Source organism: Harpia harpyja, chromosome 11, assembly GCF_026419915.1.
Source record: "Harpia harpyja isolate bHarHar1 chromosome 11, bHarHar1 primary haplotype, whole genome shotgun sequence".
In the NCBI taxonomy this organism is placed as follows: domain Eukaryota; kingdom Metazoa; phylum Chordata; class Aves; order Accipitriformes; family Accipitridae; genus Harpia; species Harpia harpyja.
The window spans coordinates 7,534,324-7,555,829 of NC_068950.1; the positions used below are offsets into that span (position 1 = coordinate 7,534,324).

Sequence of the window (21,506 nt, forward strand, 5' to 3'; positions counted from 1 at the left end):
AAAGTCTTGCTGGCAGAGGTGGGGAGAAGCACAGCAGAGGTGAGAGGGTGGTTAGTTTGTGCTTCTCAGCCTGTTACAGAGGCTCCTTATGGTCCCCTCCTGCCAAGGACAAGTAGTCCTCTATGGAAAGACAAGGTACCAGAGTAGGAGAGCCAGCCTGCCTGGAGCACAGGGAGCTGCGGTGGTGGTTGGCACAGCCAGGGCCTTTTGCTGCAGGAGGTGCAGGTAAGGCTCAGCTCCTGGGGCTGCCCAGCAGCCTGGGTGAGGGTGAAATGCTGGCTGCTGGGCTATGGGGAAGGGGCTTGCTCTGCAGTATGCTGTCACCAGCACTGGTAACAAGCTGACAAACAGGAATTGCTCTGAATGCACTGTATCCCCCAGGAGACTGAAAATCCTGTGGAGGGGAAAAGGAGCTGTGAAGCTCTGCACAAGGGTTTCAGGAGCAGGCTGCTGCTGGGAGCTGCTTCCCATTACCTGCTGTCTTTGAGATGGTATGAATGGACCAAACCCTCGGTTGCACCATCCTTTCCCCATGGCACCGGGAGCCAGGTGCCTGTGTCCTCATTGCTTAAGGTCTGGCCTCAGTAATTGAATCTAGAGCAATAGGGGAGAGATGCTTTGTTTAGGAAGGCAGAGCTCTTTATAAACATGAGGACAGACCCCAGCGAGTCCCCTCCACGCAGTTGTTATGGAGCAGGCTTTGCAGGGCATGCTCACGACAGCAACACGGTCAGTGTATTTACAGCATACAGATACATGGGCGATTGCAGAGAAATATCTGCAGAGCCACAGCTACCACGTACACCACAGGCTAATACAGCAGGTGCCCAGCAAGAGCATGCAGATTCACAGTATCAGCAGTCAGCTGCCAGATGAATGTGCGGAGCCCTCCCCAGGCTCTGCAAGGACTGTTTTTTTCACAGAAGAACAGTCAGTGCAGCTGCTTGGCCAGTGCACACCCTGCCTGACAGCCCATTAGGAGGGCAAGAGAGCACCAAATGTCTAAGTGTGGGCCCAGGAGCCCAACACCGCTAGTGTTGAAGTCTTGGCTGGATAGATGGATGGGGTCTAGGATGTGAGTTCAAGTCCCAGTATCCCCTCCCTGTGCGTGCTTAGAAAACCAGGCACACGCCCCCCTCTTTTGGGAGGGACCCAGCCATCAATGGCTCCAGAGGGCAAAGAGGGCAGGTGCGCTGAGAGGGGACAGCCAGCAGTGCTCCACCACGCTGTACAGCGCGTAACCCAGCAGCAAACCAAAGAGCACATCTGTCATGTTGTGCCTGCCCAGCATGACCCTTGAAACGCTGACGATGAGAGCCCAGAGCACCACGAGGACCCGGAGCGGGACGGCGAGCACGAGGTGGCGCAGAATGAAGCGGCAGACCAGGGCGGCTCTGGTGGCGTGGCCTGACGGAAAGGAGTACTTGTCCACCGAGATGGTGACGAACATGTCCATCTTGTTGTGGGTGGGCCGTGGCCGCTTGACGAGCCCTTTCACCACTGCTACCAGCACGAGATCCAGCAGCAATGCTAGGAGACAGTAACAGCGAGTGAGCAAGGTTTGGTTTTTGTGTGGTTCCCCCCCGCCTCTGGAAAACAAGGCAAGAATCAAAGCAAAGCCATTAGCTAAGAAGAAAGTAGTTGGCTACAAAAACCTGCCAAGGTTTGTATCCCATGGCTACAATACCCAGGTAGGGAGAGCATGGCACTCATCCAGCACGTGGCCTTCTCCAGCATGAGCACATCTTCAGTCTCTGCTCTTGCTGCACACAGCCCTCATGGAACACCAGACCTTCTGCCTGCCACAGCCAACAACAGGGCTCTGCCTGGCTTGCACCCAAGGGCTTTTCTTTCTGCGTAAAATCTGATCTCACCATGACTCAGGGCTCAAACTGACTCTTAATCTGAAGGCAACAGAGGGGTTAATATTCCCCACAACCCCCTTCCTGACAGTCCTTGCTGACTCAGCATTGCTTTGCCTACCCTCGTGGCTGGGGGTCAAACTGACCTGGGTGAATGATCAGCCCACTTCAACCACCCGGCCATAGCTCAGTGTGAGGGGCTCTGAGCTTGTGTGGTGCCAGGGCTCCCACAGCCTGGCTTCTCCCTGCTGCTGGGGGAATTAATGCCAGAAAGTTAACCACACTTTTGTTTTCAAATAATAAAAATATTTTTGAATAAAGGATGATTTAAATAATGGTGGCTTGTCCCCAGAGAGCTAAAGGCTGTTGCAGTAGAAGTCAGAGGCAAAGCACCCGAGAGAAGTGTGCAGCCAGTATTTGGCAAGAGCAGCTTCTCATGTAGGGAAGAGGGTGCCTTCTCCATCCCCACTAGCTTGGCTAGCACAGTGCTCACAGCCAGGGCTACTTCCTCCAAGAAAGTCTTGTGAGAGTCTGACTTCTGCTTGTCCTAAGGCTCATTTCTGGACACCAAATCTTTCAGTCACTTCAGTTCATTCCCTTTGGTTAATCATTTAAGAACAAATATTTTTTTTTCTCCCACAGGCAAACCTAGTTCACTTGCTTTTTCTCTTTTAACGTATGGTTTGGGAGATTCAGCTTGGACATCAGGGAACACTCCTTTTCCACATGGGTGCTGCAACCCTGGGACAGGGCTCCAGACAGGGGGGTGACTCTGGCCCAGAGCGTTGAGGGCCAGACAAGGCCCTCGTGCTGTGAGAGACCTCCTCAGAGCAGAGGTTAGACTGGAGGCCTCCAGGTCCCGTCCCACAGCTCTGCTCTGGGACTCTAATTATGTGCTGTCAGATGAAAAAGATGCACAAAACCATGTGTTTCCCACCAAGCAAATTTCAATTCAAGTGATAAGTGTGAGATATCAATTATCTGCAACTTAATAGAAGAGTAAGAACTAGGAACCTGAAAAGGTCTGTTGCTCCGGAGCTACTACAGTTTCTAAATGAGCAATAATGAAGAATCTAAGTATGCCTAATAGGACAGGATGCTGGGGGGGGGGAATATTACACCACGCAAGATTAAAATGTGTGCTTTAAACCAAGTTTCCTCACTGGCTTATACAGATCAATCCATGCAGGTACTGACTGCAGGGAGCCCAAGGGTGCAGACGTCTGTGTGCCAGAGCAGCTTTTTCAGGGAACGGGCTGGTGTCTCAACACTAGGCAGCTGAATCTGGAATGCGCTGTTCTGATAAGCTAAAGAACTAAAAGAGAAGCTCCCCAAAAGCTTTGTGCAACTGCGGGAGCAGTTTAGTGGTCAGGAATTTCACACTGTGTGGTTGGAGCTGTGACAGCTCCACAGATGAGCACAGATGACAGATGAGCCATACCCCCGCCCCCACACCCTCCAGCCACAGGGTTACTCGCTCTGGTACCAGGCACCCCAGATGAGCCTGCACCAGTTACTCAAAATCACCTGGCTCCCTTGGGGCTGTAGGAGGCTGAGGTTTACTCGGCTCTGCCCCGTCCTTCAGGTCCCAACCTCCCCCTCGGCTCTGGCCAGCCCCTGCCTGCAGAGCCCTTTGGTGAGCCCCCAGCCTCACCGAAGAGCAGGTTGAGCAGCACCTCCCTGGCCGCGGAGCTGTCGCTCTGGCAGAGCCCGTAGAAGGTGCCGAGCAGCCAGGGGATGCCGTGCCCCGAAATCTCGATGACCTTCATGAGGGGACGCGCGCTGCCCCAGGCCGAGCCCTCTCCAGCGCAGACGCCCAGGCGCTTGGAGGCCCAGAGGTCGATGGCGAGCAGGGAGCTGAGGGCGATGCCCAGGAAGGAGGGGTTCAGCTTCATGCAGTCCTCCTCGGGGAGCGGGGCCGCGGCGGAGCTGCCCGGCTCCTTGCGGCGCGACGGGCTGTCCGGGGCGCCGGGGCTGCGCTGGCTGACAAGGGACAGGAACTCCAGGCGGCTGCTGCCGCTGCCGGTGCGTCGCTCGCGGCTGCTCCGGGGGCTCGGCATGGCGAGAGGAGGCTGGCCTGGGAGAGGTGGGGGCTGGTCACCGGCTGCCGGGCCTGCTCATGCAAGGGGACCCGGGCGAGGCGCCCAGGAGGCCCCGTGCCGCCCCCTGCCCGGGCCTGCTTCTCCCCCTCCCCGCAACCTCCTACGGGCCCCGCTGCCTGCAAGCCCCGGGCCTGTCCCCGCGCCTCCCGCCACCGCACCTCCGGGGCTCAGTTCCCCCCTTCCCGGTGTCTCTCCGGTACCCGGGACCCGCAATCCGCTCCCCCGGTACCAGGAGCGGCCCCGGCGCGGCCCCGCTTCCTCTTCCGCCGCCCCCCGTGACGCAGCCGGTTGCCATGGAGCCACGACGCCCCGGGGCGGGGCTGCGGTGCCCCCTGGCGGCGGGGAGGTCCCTCCCCTTCCCTCCTCCCTCCCGCCGCGCCCCGGGGCGGGGATCCGTGGGCACGCCCCGCCTCCCTCCCCCCGCCCTCCCGCCCCCCCCTCCGCGCACGTGCCCGCCCCGGCCGGCGTACGGCAGCCGGCGAGGGCCGCAAGAGGCGCGGCGGCGGCGGCGGCGCCTTCGCCCTGCCGGCGCCGGTGCGGGCGCCGGTGCGCGGGCGGCGATGCTCGGCGGGCGGGCGGCGGCGGGGGGACGGGCCGCCCCCCCGGCCCCGCGGCTCGGCGGAGGCGGAGGCGGGTGACGACGGCTCGGCGGCGGCGGCGGCGATGGGGTGCCTGCAGAGCGTGGCCTGCAAGGCGCGGGTGCGTCGGGAGCAGATCGTGGTGTCGGACGTGTCGGCCACCATCGAGCCGGCGGCCACCGCCATCGAGGAGAGCTCGCCGGTGGTGCTGCGGTACCGCACGCCCTACTTCCGCGCCTCGGCCCGCGTCCTCATGCCGCCCATCGCCCGGCGGCACACCTGGGTGGTGGGCTGGATCCAGGCCTGCAACCACATGGAGTTCTACAACACCTACAGCGACCTCGGCGTGTGAGCACCGGCGCCGCCACCGGCACCCCGCCACCCGCACCGGGCTGGGGTGGGGGGACGGCACCCGGCACCGCGACGGGGCGGCAGCGCGGACCGGGGCGGAGTAGGGGGGGGGAACGGAGGCCTCTGCGGCGGGCACCGGGCCGGGTACGGCACCGGCACCCCAGCAGCCGGCGCGGGCGCTGAGCTCCCCGGCACCGGGTGTCACACCCCCACCCCGTGTCTGCACCTTCCCGCTCCTGGCACCGGCACCGGCCCCTTCAGACCTGAGGCCCGGGCAGCGCCTGCTCCTCTCGTCCCACTGCCCGGCTCCCGCTCCGGCCGGCTGGCCCGAAGCTCCCTCGTTCGAGGCTTTGCGGCCGCCGTTCCCCGCCGAGGAGCGTTTCTCCTGCCGCTGGGTCGCGAGCGCGGGTGCTGCTGGGGGATTTGCCCCCTCGGCTTGCGTTAAAAGGGGGAAGCTTTGCAGCGCTCAGCAGAAATGGCTGCTGGATACCAGCTTTTCCCAAGGCTGAGGGCACGGGTGACACGGGGGGGATGCCGAGGGGCAAAGCTGTTGACCATGGTGCTGTGTCATCTGCCCCCGTTTGAAAGGGGTGATGCGTGAGTTGGGCTGGAGATGGCCAGAGGGGTCTGTCCCACAGCTCACCGGCGGGCTCCTGCCACCGGTGCCCTGTGGTGCCGGCACGGGGCGGCAGGCAGGGCAGGGGAGCAGCGGGTCCTCATCCTGCCTGCCCGCATCCTTGCGTCACGGCAGGTTCGTCTGCACGTGGCACTGGAGCGCTGGGGGACGTTGGAGCAAGCGGAGGTCGTCACTTGTCAGGGGGATGGCGGCCGCGTGTCCCCCTGCCACTCGCAGGCAGCTCCAGAGCCCAGATGCATCTGAAGCCAGAGCTCGGACTCAGTGGGAGGCTTCACCGAAGCTCCCTGCTTGTAATTGCCACGTGGCGATTGTCTCCCTTGCTGTAGCCGCGCGGTGTTGCTAACGTGGTCGGCAGCCAACATTTGGGCTGGAATTCCCCCCCCCAGCCATATTGCAGGGATTTCATCGCACCAGCGGCAGGCTTAATTGTGATATTTAATTATTGTACGTGCCTCTGTGCAGGCGTGTGTATTTAGAGGCATAAAAATCACAGACTTTTATCGCAGGAGGGGGCTGCTGACAGGCTTGGCCAGTGCTGTGGTCGTGGTGCTGCAGCCGGTGGATGGGGAAGGCTGTTCTCCAGTGCGGGAGCTGATGAAGGAGAGAGTGACCCCAGAGAGACTCAGCAATGAGTTTTGGCCCACTTGGTTTGATGGCAGGTTAATTAAAATAGTGTTGTGCTGGCAGAGCAAAGGCTTCAGCTGGCCGTGAGAGACTCGGCGAAGGAACCGAAGCCGAATTTGTTCTTGAAGGAGGTCCTTGAGAGCTTGCTGCAGGCTGGGAGAGGGTCCCCATGCTGCTTGCCTCCCCGTCTCTCGCTGGGCACTGTCGCTGCCATTTCCCTGCTAACCTGGCCTTTCTCTTCCTGTTCACTAGGTCAAGCTGGGAGCTGCCCGACCTGCGAGAAGGAAGAGTAAAAGCCATCAGCGATTCGGATGGCGTGAGCTACCCCTGGTATGGAAACACCACAGAAACTGTGACCCTGGTGGGGCCCACTAACAAGATCTCCAGGTTCTCGGTGAGCATGAATGACAATTTCTACCCCAGTGTGACGTGGGCTGTCCCTGTGAGCAACAGTAACGTGCCGCTGCTGACCAGGATTAAAAGGGACCAGAGCTTTACCACGTGGCTGGTGGCCATGAACACCACCACCAAGGAAAAGATCATCCTGCAGACTATAAAGTGGAGGATGCGAGTGGACATTGAGGTTGATCCCATGCAGCTCCTGGGGCAGCGGGCACGGCTGGTGGGAAGGACTCAGCAGGAGCAGCCCCGGATCCTCAGCAGGATGGAGCCCATCCCACCAAACGCACTAGTGAAACCCAATGCCAACGATGCCCAAGTCCTCATGTGGAGACCCAAGCGAGGCCAGCCTATAGTTGTGATACCTCCCAAGTAAAGCGGCGCCGGGGCGCGCGTGTGAGGACCTGGGTGCTGTCAGCCTGCTGCAAATGAATGGGGTTTCTGAGCCAAAGCAGACCTCTTGGCTTCTCCTGCCTTTGTAGCTGTGGTTGGAAATGTGGCTCCTCCTTAGTCAGAAAGAGAGCCCGGCTGGCAGAGGGGCGCAGAAGAGGGATCACTGAGATGGAGGATTTCCCAGGAAGTGGAATCGAGTACTTCTAGGGGCTTGCGGCTGGCAAAGAGGCTGTCTGACCTAAACGACTCATCTTTCCTTGCAGGGCAATGCAAGGAGCGTGAGTGTGATCGAACCGTGCCTGTGGCAAATGCTGCTTTCCACCCAACTGGAGGTAGAAGTGGAGACCGTGCCTGCTGGATGTGGAGGGCTCCTGCGGTGACCCTTCCTGCTGGGGCATGGGTGTCCCCGTGGTGTCTATACCTATGCATTTCGGATTGATAATCGACCCCTCGCCCTGCCTGCTGGGACTGGGCGGGAGAGACCGGGAGTGGAGTGGGAGCTGGCAGTGCCAGGGTGCTGAGCCAGAGCCCGGTGCTGGCCCGTGCCACTGCCCGGGAGGGGTTTTCCACAGCCGAGGGGAAGCGGGACACGTTTTGCATGCGTCTGGGTGTGTTTGGAGTAGTTGTGAGTGTAGGAGATGCCATAGCTCTTTTCTGTCTTGGAGTGAGATCTAAGGGCAGGTTAGATGTCCTTTCATTTTAAGGTGCACTAAATCTTTGCAGTTCCTCAACCTCCCCCTGCCCCCAAATCCCTCTGACCCTTCTTTTGTGGAAGCAAAACCGATTCTCAGCGAGCGAGAAATTGGGAGCAGTTCCCATTCACCCAGCCCAGGTGCTCGCTGACTCTGTGTGTGGGGTACCCAAACCAGCTTGGAGGTACCCCAGGACTCACACGCTTCCCCTGCAGACCCAAGTTTCTTGCAAGAAGTTGGGTGCTTGCTCGTTTTCCACGCAAATGCTGGTTCATGTGGAGACCCTCCTCCTCAGCCACCCAGGGAGCAGGGTGGCTACTGGCAGGGATGCCGGTGGAGGGGATGGCGTGCCTTGCGGTAATTCCTCAGGCTCTGCAGGGAAGGGGGTCTCCTCTCTGTGGGTTGGAGGCAGGGATGTGAGCAGAGGCTGTGCAGGGCAGGCCGGGGTTTGCCTGGGAACGAGGAGGCGAGTGTGCCGCCTGGGCGCTGCCTCCTGCTGCTGCAGGTGCTTGGGGGATAACAGGAGGTTTTATTTGCCTTTCTCCTCGCCCCTTGCTGCCTGGATGGCTGGCATCACCTGGTCTGTGGGGCGGTGCGGTGCTGTGGGCTGTGACCTGCAGTTCCCAATATCTCGCCCTCAAGATGCAGCAGAGGCATAAGCCACGGCCGTGCTGCCGATGCCCCAGGTGCCCCATTGCTCCTGAGCACACGGTTACGGTTTTCGCTGCTTTCTCTGCTCCGTCCGCTGCCCTGGCACGAGTCCTGTGGCTCCTCTGGCTCACACCCCTGCCTTCGCACCACGGGAGGTTTGCGCTGCCCTGGGGATGCGGGTAATTCCTGCTGGGAGGGTCCCATCTTCTGTCCCGCTACCAGAAGAGCCTGGGGAGGGTTGCCGTATTTGGCACTTCCATGCAAAGCCTCTCCTGCGGTATTAGCAGTGCTGCCCTGAGCCTGGCCGTCGGGACACCCAGCCCGGTGCTGCTTTGCTCCCCAGGGTGTGCTGGCACATCCCCGCGGCATCGCTCCGCAGAGCGTGGCTGAGCTCCTGCAAAGCTTCAGCCATGGCTTGTGCTTTTCCAGGGTGGGATGTGTACCCCGGTCCCTGCTGGTGAAGGGGCTCCCTAGGCATCGTAGACCAAAAATCCCTGTGAAATCCCTGTGCTACTTACTGTTCTCAGTAGTGTTTGCTGCTGATTCGATTCTTTATTTATTTTTTCCTTTGGGAACGTTGCATTTTGACGCCTTGATGCCCACTTCCCTGTGCCGGGGCCAGTGGTCCTGCTCCTCCCGCTCAGCCTCATGGTGGGCTGGGAACCTGCTGCTTTCGGTGCCTATGTCTGGGGTTTTGCCAGGGGCTACAGCCTTGCAGTGAGAAAGGTTTGGAGGGAGAGGGGGCTCTGAACTTTGGTTTGCTGTGTTTTCTGGAACAAAACTACTGGGAGCTTGCTGGCGTGGGAAGATGTCCCGCTCTTGTGAGACTCTGCCCATGGTTTTGTCCTGGTATGGGATTTACAGCAGCTTTTGCTGTCACCAATGTTTTGTTTCTCAAAAAGCATGTGTGGAGAGGGTTTAAAAACTTTAAATACAATTTTCCTTAACTTTTGGGGGAGGAGGAGGGGTAAGTACCTTTCAGTTTGAAATTAGGCAGATGTATACTTTGGACCCAGTGGGACAGAAATGTCTCTGACAGCATCAGAGCTAAAAAGCCAGAGGAAAGGGTTCCCTAACAAACAGGTAGTCCCGAGGTGGGTTCCCTGCTGAGAGAGGATGCTGCATCCAGAGAGCCTGCGCGAGCCAGCTCCCCAAAACCTACAGGGAAGGGCTGGGGCTGCGCTCGGGGGCTGCGTGCCGGCCGTCAGCCCAGGGAGCCGCTGTGGCACTGCCGCGGTGCCAACTGGCTGGGAGAGTGGAGATGCTGGCGCAGGGATGCTGTTGAATTCATTGCCGTCTTTTGGGATTTGGTGGCTGGCCGGAGCCTTGGCACATCGTCTGCTGGGACACTGAGACAGCAGTGGCCGCTGTTTCTGTCCATGCGTGTCTGCAATGTCCCCAGGGAGGTGCTTGGTGCTGTCTGGTGCTGGTGTTGGGCTCAGTGCCTGACCGTAGCTGTGTGCCTGAGCTCCAGGGCTGCCCCAGCCTGCAGGCAGGCTCTGGCTGAGCCCCCGGGCCATGCCCGTGTTCATCTCTTCAGGCTTCTGCTGGGCTTCTGCGCCTGCTCCTTCTCCAACGGCTGGATTTGATTCACTTGACTCTGATGCGTGGGTTGTCTTCGTGGGCATTTCCCGGTTAAAAAAAGAAAAAAAAAAGTTTGCAAAAATTGTTTGCAAAAATAATTTGCTAACAATGTTTGCAAAAATTTGCAGGCATTTTGCATGTTTGCAAAAGGTGTGTGTTCACACTTGGGTGGAGGTGCTGGGTGAGTGTCTGCCAGTAGCCCTGACCGGTGGAGCCTGGGTGCAGGGCTCATGATGCTGAAGTGAAGGGGAGGGAGGGAGGGAGGCGGTGGGTGAGAGCTCCTGCGTGCAAGTCCGGGTTTGGCTCACGTCCCCATGGCCTGCAGCCATACTGATGGGGACCCTGAGTGGGCGCCCCAGCTGCAGAGCCCACGCCAGGGATGAGCACCCGGACCCCCGGGCTCGGTGGTCCAACCGCCCCGCGGGACCCCTTCCTTGTGCCCCCCTTTTGCACCAGCACCCCGTTATCTCAGGGAGGGGCAGGTCATGGAAATGCCCACCCACACACTCCCCTTGCCCTGAGTCTCGGAGTGCCCCTTCCCCTCCGTCCTCGTCTTTGGGTCACTTATTTATTTATCTATTTATTTATTTATTTAACTATTTATTTATTTATTTATTTAAGGTTTAAGTTATTTATTGGTATTTATTGATGGCTGGAAGTTGGGGGGGGATAATTTCTGCTGCACGGGGGGGGTAGCTGAGTCCCCCCCCACCCAGCGCCCTGCATTTTGGGGTGCTGCCACGTTTGGGAGCGCCGCTGGGAAGGGATCTTGTGGGCCCCTGCGCTCCCATCCCCTTTTGGAGCTGGGGGGTAGAAAGGAAGGGGAATAATGTTGGTGCCTGCAGGGAGGATACCCGGTGCCTGTCCCCTTCCTGCAGAAGCTCAAAGCCCCCCGTGCCCCCTCCTCCCCAGGCGCTGTGCTCCCTCCCGTGCCCGTCCGTATTTATTGACCCGGCCTCCTGGCATTTCTCTGTTCCACTGCTGCTGGATTTGCTGTTGCCAATTTCCGGAGATGGTGAGAAGAGCCAGGACGTGTGGGTGTCGCTATGGAGAAAAGACCAAACCAGGTATTCTGCTGCCGCGTGGGGAAAATCGGAAGGAGAAGAGGAAAGCTGGTTTTGCAGAGTGCCTTAAACACAAATGACTTTACTGAGTAGGGGGCTTGGACTTCTGTCTCTGGATGTTATTACCAACTCAAACAGATGTTGCATTTCACTTCTCTGGGATTAAAAGAAAACCACTCGAGCTGTACTGGAACCAAACCCTGTGTTTGCTTGAGTCCGTCTGGCTGGCTTGCACCTCTGGGGCCGTGGTGGTGTGGGAGAGCAAGCAGGAATTCACGGGCTTTCGGCCGTCAGCCCCTGCCTGGCTCCGCGGCAGGACCAGCAGCTGCCCCTGCTGGCTTTAAGCCCCGGGTCTGGTGATGGGACTCGTTTCCCCTTGTCCTGACTTGCAGGTGGCTTCTCTGGTGTCCTGGAGAGGTTGTGCGTGCTTGTCCTGCTGTGCCCCTTCCTCGGGGATGCTCAGAGCAGCCTGTTTGCACAAAGCTTGCTGTGGGGCTGTGTCCTCAAGCTTCCAGAAAATTGGGCAGTTGGCTGGAAAGCTTGTGGAGGGGCAGACAGCCCTTTTTTCCCTTAGGAAACCAGATCAAGGCCAGGGCTTTGTGCTGAGGGACTGGCAAGAAACCCAGGAGTTCATGCAGCCCAGCTGTGGGGAACTAGGGAAGCTGCCAACCTTGATAAGGCTGAAAAACCTACACAGAAAAGGGATAGTTCCCCTTTGAAAATGCAGATCTCCCTCCCACTTCTTGTAGAGTGAGAGGGGAACAAGAGTCAACCCAGAGACCAGGGTTTTTCTTCTTATAGTAAAAATAATACATGGGGATAATGCAGAATTTCATAACGAAGGTTCATTTAAAAGTCATTTGGGGAAAAATACAAATATTCACTGTATAGTTCCTGGAGGCAATTAAATATTAATATATACATTTTTTTGATAACAAAAGAGGGAGGTCTCTGAAATGCAGCCATGTTTGGGGAAGGATGTCCTCAGCAGGGAGTCCTGGCCTGCACACTGGGGTGAAGGAGAACAATGATGGGTGCTGGGAGAAGCCAGTGGCTCTGGACATTGTCCGAGGACTGACGGGCCACATCCCAGGTGAGTGTGGGTGCTGCTCTAGACTTAGGCCCTGCAGGATGCTGGAGGGTAGCTCATTGCATCCAGTGCATTGTCTACCATGAACATCAAGCCTTCTAGTCCCTGCTTGCTGTGGGGTGCATTTGTACCCTGAGCCAGCCAATTTCTTTAGCAGCTGCTCATTTTGAGTGTTACCGATTGTGCTGGGCACCGAGAGATGCTGGCAGGCAGCCTATGAGCTATTCGGTAAGCCGGTTTCTTTCCTAGTGTTATATTAAAGCATCGCTCATCTCTTGACAGATCCCCAAGATGTAGGTGCAGAGGAGCAGGGGGGAGTTTGCATGGCTTGTATCATGCCTGCTTGTGCCCTGGGAAGCAGGGTAGGACTCCCCACGCTGCAGCTAATGGCAGGCCAGGCTGAGGGATGTTCCCTGAGCAGACATGGCCTCCTTCCCACCATTGAGGCTCTGCTGCAAAGCAGGGGCAGCAGAACAACTGCCCTGTTTTGAGACTATGATGTGCCCTATGTTTCCAAAGTGCCTTATTTACAGAGCAAGAACAGGGTCAATCTGTGCCACTGCCACCCACCCAGGAGCATGGGCACACATCCCAGCTGCACAGCCACAGGGAACAAAGTAAATCATGCAGGGTGCCGTGGACGCCAGCAGAGGCAGACGAGGGATACTGCAAGTAGTACTGAAGATCAGTTTATTTGCTCTATTCCCTCTTCCATAAAACCTGAAAACAATCAACTTCCAGCAAGAGATGAGAAAGCAGTTAAGAAGTGAGAGATTTGGCTCTGCAGCTCCTCCCAACGCACGAGACCAGACAAAGGTGTTAATGCATTAGTGATGGCTGCTCCAAAAGGCACGCAGCAGTTTGGAGCCCCTGAAGCTCCCTGATGGGAGGCATGTGAGCCCACCAAGACACCCCTCCGGGGCCTGGCTGCTGACACCACACCTCTCACTGTGCCTCTAGGAAGAGCCGAACAGGAGAGACTCCACAGTGCAAGCCCGGGAGCCCTGACTGGTCTGCTAACCGCTTCCTTGCAGGGCTGATTCAAGGCAAGAAAACACCCAGGGTTTTAGTTTTGAGGGGAAGTGGGGGATGAAAGGGATGGAAAGGATTGGTTTAGTATTGCGATGCACCATCAGGGTGACGGTACGAGGCTGCTGATCACATGCTGCCAGGGAGGCCAGAGCTGGGCACAGGGAAGGCTCCTGATGCGGAACGACCTGCAGCCCAGCAGGATGGACGGGCAGACCCGTTCACTCCGGCTGCGGGGTGTAACGCAGGTACTTCTTGCCCGACGGGAGGTCCTTCGTGAAGACTCCTTTGGGAAAGAGCTTCTTGGCTTCCTCGTCAGGTAAGGTGGGCACGACCATGACGCTGTCACCAGGCTGGGGAGCAGATGAGAACTGTGAGAGCTGGCAGGCTTGGATGCAGGTGGCACATCCCTGCTGGCAGGTGACACTGCCTCCCCGTGAACGCTCGGCCCCAGCGCCCCAGGCATGTCCACTGCAGCTCTGCCTGGAGCCAGCAGTGAGGACTGACTGGGAGCTACACCAGGAGGCGTGGGTGATGTCGAAAGGGAGAGCTGTGCCATCTGCCAGCCCTGCCAACGGGATCCCACAGCCCAACTTCCCCACAGCACTCCCACGGGAACAGGGAGTAACAAGAGGGGAATTTGGGCATCTCTACAATGCAGGAGGGAGCACAGCTTGCCCGAGTCTGCTCATCCATTCCTATTGCTCAGGCACCCCTGGACAGGGGATGCTGATTCCCCCTTGGCGTGCTAAGACCCCAGGGAAAGGTGTGCTTCCCTGGGAGGTGGGCTGGTGGGTGAGCTGGCCCCACACCGCTGGCAGCTTAAGCTGCAGGAGACAGGAGTCTTCAGAGGCAAGGCTGCCTCCACGCTCTGCTTTGCCCCAGGAAGTGAAGGTGCAGTTTGTTGTACACTCAGCACACGGACACTGGTGTTGAGGGGTACCGATAGCCCGAGTTACTCAACCTCTGAGGCTTGTGCCTACGGGGCCCTCCTGCCCAGATGGAGTGGCTGGGTGTTTGGGACAATGCTCTGGGAGCCTGGTCCTGTCTCATAACACAGTAGGACTTCTCCAGGACACCCTCTAACAGCAGGAGTGTGTCCTCTGGCTCCAGACAGGCAGGCTTCCCCAGGAACAGCTGTCAAAGCCAGTGGCAGGACAGGTCCAGGAGCTAAGCAGCTCTGCTGGGCTGAGGAAACATTGGCTAGCTAAAGCAGCCAGACTGTGCTGCTTGTTCTTGCTTTATCTTGGCTGCCCAAACTGTTTTGGGGAGTTTTAAATAATGCTACCAAACAGGGATGGCTACAACTAAGCAACTTCAACTAGTAATTTTCCACAAGGATAGGACTCAGCTGTGTATGTGCTGGGCAAAGTGGGGCCATGCCCATACTGGATGCCCATACTGGCCCTTCCTGGCTCAAAGGCAGGAGAGCAGGGAGCTGGCCCAGGCAGTGGTGCCCCATGCTTGCTGCTTTGCTGGCTTTGGGTGGAATTTGGCACACTGACACTTGGTAATGCCCTTCCTTATCACAGACAACAAGGGCAGGACCTGCCCTGACCCAAAGCTCAAGTACTGATAGCCAGAAGGGCCAAGGCCAGCATTTGCTGGCACCAGGGACTGAGGGCAGGGAAAGGAGGTTCCTATGGCTGACTCCAGACTGCAACAGCCCTGGGGCCTGGGCTGAGATCCAACTCATATCCCAGGACCTCAGCAGCTTTCCCCACCCTGTCGGTATCCCTCGAAGGGAGGCTGGTTGACATTTCAATGCACGTTTTCAGTGCCTGGCTGTGAGCTTTGCTCCCTTCCTCACCTTCCAGTCCACAGGGGTAGCGACCTTCTTGTACGCCGTCAGCTGCAGGGAGTCCACCACTCTCAGGATCTCATCAAAGTTTCTCCCAGTGGTGGCTGGGTACAGGATGGAGAGTTTCAGCTTCTTATCCGGGCCAAAAACAAACACCTGAGCACAGGGAGACAGGGTCAGGGGCTGGGCAGAAGGTGTTTGTCCAACTGCTCTGCTGGATCTGCTCAGCCCTGCTGCTCCTCCCTTTCCTGGGAGGTCGCTTGCTTGATCGCAGGTGTCCGGACAGGGGAGATGACATGGTGGGGATTTCCTACAGCAACAAGTGATGCCAAAGCACAGGGAACATGGTGTTTGCTCTGGGAGCTCCCGTTTCCAATGCCAGCTTGTTTTGCTACTTGAAATGTTTCCTCCCCTTGACCTGTGCCCTTCTAATGCAGGCACAGGAGGACAGAGGGGAAGTCCAGCAGATCACACACTTTTGTCCCCTCTGTGTTAGGATGGGCACAATCAGGATGAGCTGGCGGCAATAGCAAGAGGAAGCTGTTGCCAGAAGGCCAGTGCTGCACCAGCCTCTTGCTGCACCACAACCCATGAATCTAGCCCAAGGAAGTCAACCTAGCTCCTGAAGATGGTCATGTCCATTCAGGTAAGCTGCCCCCATCTTCAAGCCCAGCCCCACGGACACAGGGCAGGATGGCAGGCAATGCCTACTGCCGAGAAGGCTACCATGCAGCAGTGCTCCAGGGCCAGCTACTCACCACGCGAGCCGTTAGGGGCATGCCATCCTTGTCCCGCTCATCTGGGTCCAGCATGCCCAGCTTGACAGCAAGCTCCCGGTTCGCATCAGCAATGATGGGGAAGGGGAGTTTCTCCTCGGGCTGTTCCCCATTGTATGCGTTGATGTCCTGCAGAGACAAAACCATCAGCATGCTCATGCTCCCTGTTGTGGGTACCACCGTGGGAGACAGAGGCCAGGCAGGGAGACCTCCGTGCAGGCTTTACATGTGTGGGGCAAGCTCCTGCAGAGGGGCCATGCAGAAACACGTTCAGCAGCTGCCCTACAGGAGCTTGTGACTTGCTTGGCCCCAAGGCCTCAGGCTGGGGCAGCACAGCCAGGGGCTCATGGCCTTCCATGAAGTTTCTCTGCTTCCAGAAACCAGGTGACAAATGAGAAACCTGCATGCCAGGCCAGACTCTGCTTTGTTCTTAGAGGTTAGCTGTTAGGCTGTCTATGCTCACACTCTGTCGTTCACCTCTGGAATTGCCTGTGGACCAGCTGCTTTGCCCAGGCAGTGGGTACGGAGAAATAGGGAAGTCCTGCCCATGCTAGTGACACAGGGAGATTTACCTGCCCTTCCCTGAGAACAGAGGTGTCCCTCTTCTAACCCTCTCACAGTAAGTGATCTAGCACTACTGACAGATGTGTTCGTGTCACACCTGAACTGGACTGTGCTCTTAAGGAAAAGTTTCTCTAGTGGCAGAGCAAACCAGCAACTCTACAGCTAATAAAGGTCAAGGGTCGAACACTTCACAGGTCTTGTGCGAGGGACCAGCTCCATTCTGCACGTCACTCCTAGCTTACTTAACTAAAGGGTCTTGAAAACAGAGTGAAAGTCTGAGTGCAGGTGCTGGGACACTGCACGCTCCTTTCTGAACCATGGTTGGGACAGAAGAGAAAACCATCCCTGTCCACAGCTGTGCAGGCTCTCCCTTGTGACCACAGTTTATGAGGTTGCTCCCTGTGCTAGTCCAAACTTGACCTGCTTCATGGTGAAACTGTATTTTGGGTGTCTCCAAATCTGGTCTGGACTTGGTCAAAGCATTCAAGTTATCCTTGCTGTTTGCGGTACCACCCGTATGGGTCATGCTGAACAACAGCAGGGTTGGGAGGAGCCAGCTCAAGGCAGCACAAAGAGAACAGCTGCCAGCTTTAAAGCAAGTTTAATCCAAGGTTTCTGCCCCAGAACAAAGCTGCCTGTTCCTTCCATCCTCCTTATGCTACAAGGGGACAAAACTGACTCCAGCGCTGACGCAAGCCTCCCGCATACCACTGTGGTGCGTTATCAGCTGAGCTGATAATTTGAATGTACAAGTCTCTCTGCCTTCCCTGGGCTTTGAATGTGGGGGAACAGGCTGCATCCTGCTCAGAAGGAACTCGGGGAGGGCAGGGTTGGAAATGCTGCCCCTTGGCACTACCCACTGCTGCTCAGAGCATGCCAGAGGCAGCAAGAGCAGGCAGGCCCTGCACCACTCCTCAGCCCTCCTAGGCTGACAGCGGTGACAGGGGCTGTAACCCTGCCCCGGCTGCTCAGGATGCTGCAAACAGGTCAAGTGGTGCACACGTGGCAAGATGTTTCCTTTCCAGCTTTTCTCTTCGCTTGTTTTCTCCCCAGGGCTTTCTGAGTCAGCACTGCACTGCAAAAAAAGGGGCTATTTATCTCAGCTGCGTTGTGGTCAGGCCTGCCTTGGTAGGAAGGAATCGGTTCTATTCCCCTGCAGACCTGCCTTGTCAAAGCAGAGAGGGAAGGAAAGCAGAGCTGAGAAGGCCAGCCCAGCCAAAATGCTTCTGAATGCCCCACAGAGTCACAGGAGGCTGTAGATGAAGGTCAGACAGTGACACACCCCCCCACCACTCTTCAGAGTGGGGGCTGGAGGATGAAGAGAGCTTCTGAGAAGCAATATCCAAATCCTGTGGACTGTAACTCGTTCCAAAATGCACGTAACTTCATGACCTGGGGTCCTCTGTACAAAACAGCCTCACAAACCCCACCCTATTTTGCAATAAGATACCCAAGACTCACTCACTTCCCTATGAACTATTTTTCTTTCCAGAGTCCAAGCTGAAAACAGACATCACTGGAGTGATTTATTCACCCCTGACTCACCAAGGCAAAGGCATCAGTGGCCAAAGAGAGCACTGAAACCTCCTCTGACATGCACAGCACATCCCAGTAAACCCTGCTTAAGGAGCTTATGCATTCATCCAACCCTGGGAGAAGCAGTGCACAGACTGGGAGGTAGGAGAGTGGGATCAATCTCTGGCTGAGCTACAGGCTTGCTCTGGGTCCTGGAGCAAGCCTCTGGGTCTTGGCTAGGGATGGCTAAGAACAGCAGTGACATCTTTGGCTGGGAAAGCAGAGCTGAGCAAAGTGACATGAGAATTATTGGCTATACTCTGGTCCTACCTGGTCCCACCTTTCCAGGCCCCATCTGCCCACTGAAATTTGGCAGCAAAGTAAGCAGAAGGTTCTTTGTTGTTTCATGCAGGATTTCAGCCATCCCTCCTGCCCACTCGCTTCCTCACAGGCTGTGCTTCAGGTATAAACAGCTTCATCCTCTCACTACTGCTAGGAGTTTCATCCAAAGAGAAAGCATAGGTATGTAAAAGAACATTGCAGAGAGAGGTCTGCCCAAAGTTTTGCTTACTCCTAGGAATTCTCTCTAAGTTAAGATCTAGTGAAGGGAACTGCAGTTTCTAGATCTCAATCTAGCATTTAATGAAGACTGCTTTTATCCAGACAGGCAGCTTCTACCAAGGCTTGGTATCTCTGTTTAAGCTCTTTTTTTACCCCATGGCTGGGCAAGAGAACCTTTGGTGCCCCTGGTCTCAGACTTGCGGCAGGCCCTAACACTTGCCTTCCCAGTTCAGCTCTTTAGCTCTCTGTGTTATCTGAAGTTCTTTGCTTTGCCAAGGACAAAGGATCACATGTACAGGCAAGGTCTAAGAGCCAAGCAATCGCATCCCTGTCCTCTCTTATGTCCTCTACGATGCATGCATGCTGTTGGTTTTGGTTTTCCAAAGGTTTTCCAAAAGTGGAAGGTTTTCCAAAAGTGCTACTCTGCCTCCCATCCGTCAGCATTGAGAGGCTGTTCTGCAGCTTCTGGTTTTATGTGAGGTTGCGCTGAATAATTCCACAGCATCAGCAAAGTCAGCTTGTTGTTTACCTCTTTTCCAGATCACCTGAGTATGCTGAACACCACACATCCCTGCAGACCCTCGAGGGAGCTCACTGCTTCCCTCCCTTGACACAATTTATTGCTTCCTCCTGTCTCCCTGCAGAAAAAAGCCTGCCCTTCACAGAGCTGATTTTGTTGAAAAGCTTCTTGGAAATTCAAGGACTTTGTACAAGTCAGCAATACCCTATAGTTATTCAGAGGGCTTTGGCCAACCAGGAGATGAGACTGCCTTACAAAAGCACAACCCAGACCTTCTGTTATATTTAATGGGATGTTATCTCCTAATTTGACTGGTAGTTTCTGCCAGTTTGACCAGCACAGAAATGACATTTACTGGTGTGGGATCTGTACACTGTTTTTCCCAGGCCCTTCTGAGGCTTGGTGGGACATCGGCCGTGCATGGCAGGTGCGGAGGTCAATTTAAGCAATAAGGCAATTAGGTAATTTCTAAAGCCAGTCAGCCATGAAACAATGTTTGAGTGTGGAAATTTCTCACCTTTACTACTTCTTAATGCATGCATGTCTCACCCCTGGAAAATGCATGAGAACATTCCTCATTTTAACAGCAAAGAAAGAGGCCCAGCAAAGAAAGTTCACCCAGGGATTTTTACACTCTGGCCCTATCTGTCCGAAATGCTCCTTTTACAACCCTACCACCTATGAGCCCTGGAGCCATACTCCCTGGCAGCACACCATTGCTGAGACTGCGTTTGAACTTTTTCATTAGTTCCTTTTATGTTAGTTCAGCAAGCTGTTTTGTTCCGATCTTTTTTTATACTCCCTCATGATGGTTTTATATTGAATATTCTCCTGTTTGTGGTTTTACATTTAATATGTTTGTTCTCTTTTTCCTGCCTGGGCGTGAATCGCACCCTTTGAAGACTGCCTGTTCCCTTCTAATGCCTCCTTTCCTTTCCTGTTTTATTACCAGACTTTTTGAGCGTCTGTGGATAGACTGCCTTCCTCTGAGCTTTTAGCACCACCTTCACATATGCTTTACCCTTTCAGGAGTTGGTAGGAGAGCAGTAATACTGTTTTCCTCTTGTGTCAAAGCGTCAGTGCATAGAGTGCCCTGGACTTTGTGGAGCACTCCATGAAGATGAAGCAGACCTTCCTGCTCCTGCTCTGAATTTTAGCACCTCCTATCCTACACACTTTGGGATTCGAGATATGTAGTTCCAAGCCTGTGCTCTGTTCTGTCTGGGCTTTTCCTCTGGCCTTCAGAGCAAGGCAGCAGTGCAAGCTCCCCTTGCGCCTCCCCATGCCCCATACCTTGCTCCAGGAGAGGTGGTCTTGGACACTGTCAATGGAGAGCGCGATCATCTTCACATTGCGCTTGCTGAACTCAGGCACCAGCTTCGCCGCCCGGCCAAGCTCTGTGGTGCAGACGGGTGTGAAGTCCCGTGGGTGGGAGAAGAGAATGCCCCATCTGAAAGAAAAGGGCAGGAGATGGCATTAGGGTGAGATGTCGTTCCGGTTTGTACTTCAGACAAAAACTTGTACAGATTGCACTGCACGGAGACTAGTGCGGGAACGGCTCATCTCTCTAAGTGGAAATCCTGTCCTGGGAACTCTTCTTTCGCTATCGCTAGAAGCCTTCACAAGACAAGCCCTGTTCATCATGCTCTGAGAAACTCCCTGCACCTCACTCCCCCTCTCCCTCCAGGATCCCACAGGGGATGCTGGAATAGCCCACGGTTCTTGATGTGGAGGTAGACACCATGCCACGTGAGGAAGTTTGGGGGAGCCACATGTACACTCTGTACCCCAGAGACCACAGGTGCGAGGGGATGTAGAGGCCAACCTGCCAGCCACGTTATTGCAGAGATCGTTACTGATTTACAAGGCTATTCACTATCCTGCCATCACCTCATCAACTACCGTGAGGAGAAACACCCATGTATATCATGCAACTTAAAAGAATGGGATAGGACCAAACCTTAACCCAACCGCTGCCATGAGCTGCCAAACATAATGAAAAAATAAGAATTAATCAACTACCAGGGGATGCCAGAAGTTAACATCACATTATGGCTACAGTTACAACAACACTGCCACCTCGCTTTTGCCCACCGCTTCCCATCAGTGGATCTTGCAGTCTTTAGAGCAGGCAAATACTAGTCATCCCACTTTACAGGTAAGGCAACTGGTGCAGAGAGAAAGGCAGCCCAGCAGCAAGATGGGCTTATGGCAAAATGGCTCCCAGCTCTCAGGAGTTTCCAGAGGCTAACGCAAAGCCTTAAAATTCCCTGCCAGGGACTTGTTGCACCATTTCTCAGCTCAACGCTCACAGGTCTTACTGCACCACTCTTCACCTGGCCCCCAGCACTCAGTAAATACAGCCACATGCCACAGCAGCTGGGGAAAGTCCTGTCTTAGAGATCTGGGAACGGAGCTGGAGGGATCAAGTGAGGCACCCTGCAGCTCTGCCAGAGCCGTGTGATTGCCATGGCTCACCATGAAGTTATGGGGCTGCCACCTGGCCACTGGTGCTATAAGCCTCTTTATACAATAAGTATACTACTTGAATAAAAAGGCAGCAAACCACGGAGTAGAAGCTGGCCAAGAAAGCTGCCATGTGGGTGACCAGGCTGGAACAGCCAGTTTTAAGAAGCCCTGCAGCTTATTTTCTCACTAAGAGGGATCCTTTTTTCCCCATTTGCCCAAGCTCACAATGCTGACAGAAGCCGAC

The 21,506-nt window shown here is 55.9% G+C and overlaps 3 protein-coding genes across 4 annotated transcripts in view; 1 reads left to right on the forward strand and 2 right to left on the reverse strand.

Annotated features, from left to right (window-relative positions):
- Positions 1-713: 713 nt before the first annotated feature.
- On the reverse strand, positions 714-4,226 carry PLPP6 (phospholipid phosphatase 6). Of its 2 annotated transcripts, none has more exons than XM_052800588.1 (3): positions 4,194-4,226; positions 3,517-3,939; positions 714-1,530 (listed from the first exon to the last, which is right to left on the reverse strand). In XM_052800588.1, exons 2-3 carry the CDS (start codon positions 3,920-3,922, stop codon positions 1,160-1,162), a joined length of 777 nt encoding a protein of 258 aa, XP_052656548.1. In that variant the 5' UTR covers positions 3,923-3,939; positions 4,194-4,226; the 3' UTR covers positions 714-1,159. The 2 variants fall into 2 exon arrangements, with proteins under 2 accessions (XP_052656548.1, XP_052656549.1); XM_052800589.1 differs by having other exon boundaries at positions 4,123-4,196.
- Positions 4,227-4,521: 295 nt separating this feature from the next.
- Positions 4,522-7,337, forward strand: FAM78B (family with sequence similarity 78 member B). Its single transcript, XM_052800587.1, has 3 exons — positions 4,522-4,890; positions 6,407-6,925; positions 7,210-7,337. The coding sequence occupies exons 1-3, from the start codon at positions 4,628-4,630 to the stop codon at positions 7,226-7,228; spliced, it is 801 nt and encodes a 266-aa protein (XP_052656547.1). The 5' UTR covers positions 4,522-4,627; the 3' UTR covers positions 7,229-7,337.
- A 5,363-nt stretch (positions 7,338-12,700) lies between these two features.
- The window catches only part of PRDX6 (peroxiredoxin 6), a 202,735-nt gene continuing 193,929 nt past the window's right edge, over positions 12,701-21,506 (reverse strand). The window contains exons 3-6 of the mRNA XM_052800590.1: positions 20,087-20,243; positions 15,616-15,762; positions 14,867-15,013; positions 12,701-13,409 (exon numbers count right to left, since the gene is read on the reverse strand). Of these exons, the coding sequence (XP_052656550.1) occupies positions 13,278-13,409; positions 14,867-15,013; positions 15,616-15,762; positions 20,087-20,243 (583 nt within the window). The 3' untranslated portion in view covers positions 12,701-13,277. The remainder of the gene's footprint in view (positions 13,410-14,866; positions 15,014-15,615; positions 15,763-20,086; positions 20,244-21,506) is intronic.